The 1,539-nt window shown below is 33.1% G+C and overlaps 1 protein-coding gene across 1 annotated transcript; it reads right to left on the reverse strand.

Moving 5' to 3' along the window:
- Window positions 1-264: 264 nt before the first annotated feature.
- On the reverse strand, window positions 265-1,006 carry LOC115227922 (2',5'-phosphodiesterase 12-like). Its single transcript, XM_029798627.1, has 2 exons — window positions 709-1,006; window positions 265-678 (listed from the first exon to the last, which is right to left on the reverse strand). The coding sequence occupies exons 1-2, from the start codon at window positions 946-948 to the stop codon at window positions 265-267; spliced, it is 654 nt and encodes a 217-aa protein (XP_029654487.1). The 5' UTR covers window positions 949-1,006.
- Between the last annotated feature and the right edge of the window lie 533 nt (window positions 1,007-1,539).

Raw genomic sequence — 1,539 nt, forward strand, 5'->3', positions numbered from 1 at the left:
AATTTTGGATATTTTTGAACCCTTTCATTTAAAATTTTAGCATAGTGAGACATATTTTTGAAACCATATTTGTAATCTACAATTTTTTAAACCAATTTTCCTGTATATATCTTTGACACTTTCTATAATCTTAAGAAGGTCCATGTATATTTTTGCAAATGTAAAGACAATCCCATCACAAGTAAATATAATCTGTACAAAAATTTTACTTACATAAAATATACGCCTAGTAGAGAAAACATTAAAGATTTAATTTTCCAAGCATCATTTAATTAAATCATGTTTTGCCGAGAAATCGGCAACCAAAGAAATATGGTCTGAAGGGAAACAAACACTTGGTAGGGCAACATTTTCCTTGACAACTTCGTCATCCGGAAGAGATAGATATGAATCCACTTTGAGCTTATTTTTATCATAGAAAATGTAGTCGATACATCCCGAGAATTTAGAAACAAAATGAGTATAATCGGGTGTTCCAACAGCAGAAGCCAAACTCAAATAATGACTGAGATCCATTCCCGCCATTCTGTCAACGTGTGTAGTCTTGTGTCCCCCAGTTCCACTAACTTCCCAAGAAGAATCATTATATCTGATAAACTCTCCAACTGCAAAACGATAGGCACCCGAATCCGGAAGACTGTTGAAATCACCACACAAAATCGGAATCGAATCAAACCCCTAATTTGCAAAAAACTTAAAAACAAAAACCCGAGAGTTTAGTTCATTCAGAACTGCGGTCATTTCGTTAATACAAATTGTTGTCTGAAGTAATCTAATTCCATCTGCGAAAGGATGGCTGTAAAGATGTGTATTTCCGATGCACAAAGCTCGAGGCTGTTTTCCATAAATTGAGTTATTAAAGCCCAGAACAGTGCATTGCATCACATTTTTTCTTGAGAAAAACAATTTGAATATTTCAGGGGAAGAAGATTCTAACATTCGTCGCATTTGTTCATAATGATAAGAATGTTGGCCAACTTGGGAAAAATGAACACAAAATTCAGTAATTACACTAAAAAATCAAAATATAATACACTCACTGGAATTTATCTTGTCTAAAAATTGTAGTTAAATTAAACTGCGAAGATCTCCGATATTTCCTCTCCGGATAAACCGACTCCAATGAACCGAGACCTATCTCCATATCATCCTCTTGCAGACATATTATATCAGCATTGTGACCTACCAAAATACACAACAAAAATAAAAACCAATAATTTCTTCGTTTAAAACAACTCTTCTATATTTCGGGTCCAAATATTCTGGTTTGCAGTACACGTACAAATCATTTTTTGCATAGGAATCGACCGTGCATGAGGCAGCCAGTACATTGTAACTTACAAACCGAAAAGATCTTTAAATATTTGTATTGATTAAATGTTAAATAATTATAAAAATAATCAATAAATAAATATTGATTTTTAAATTAAATATAAATAAAAAATAACTCACAATTCACTACTATTGGTCTTGTTGGGCATCTTTGTGCACGTTTTGAGAGTCCTAATGGGCAATTGAGGCGACTCTTCCAAAATCCCT

The sequence above is a fragment of the Octopus sinensis genome, unplaced genomic scaffold (assembly GCF_006345805.1).
Source record: "Octopus sinensis unplaced genomic scaffold, ASM634580v1 Contig08735, whole genome shotgun sequence".
Taxonomy (NCBI): domain Eukaryota; kingdom Metazoa; phylum Mollusca; class Cephalopoda; order Octopoda; family Octopodidae; genus Octopus; species Octopus sinensis.

Bases quoted from the DNA above. Each gene is read 5' to 3' on its own strand.
- LOC115227922 (XM_029798627.1), bottom strand. From the start codon at position 948: ATGCGACGAATGTTAGAATCTTCTTCCCCTGAAATATTCAAATTGTTT. The intron at 679-708 runs GTTTTTGTTTTT...TTTGCAAATTAG, and splicing joins TGAATGAACTAAACTCTCGG to GGGTTTGATTCGATTCCGAT.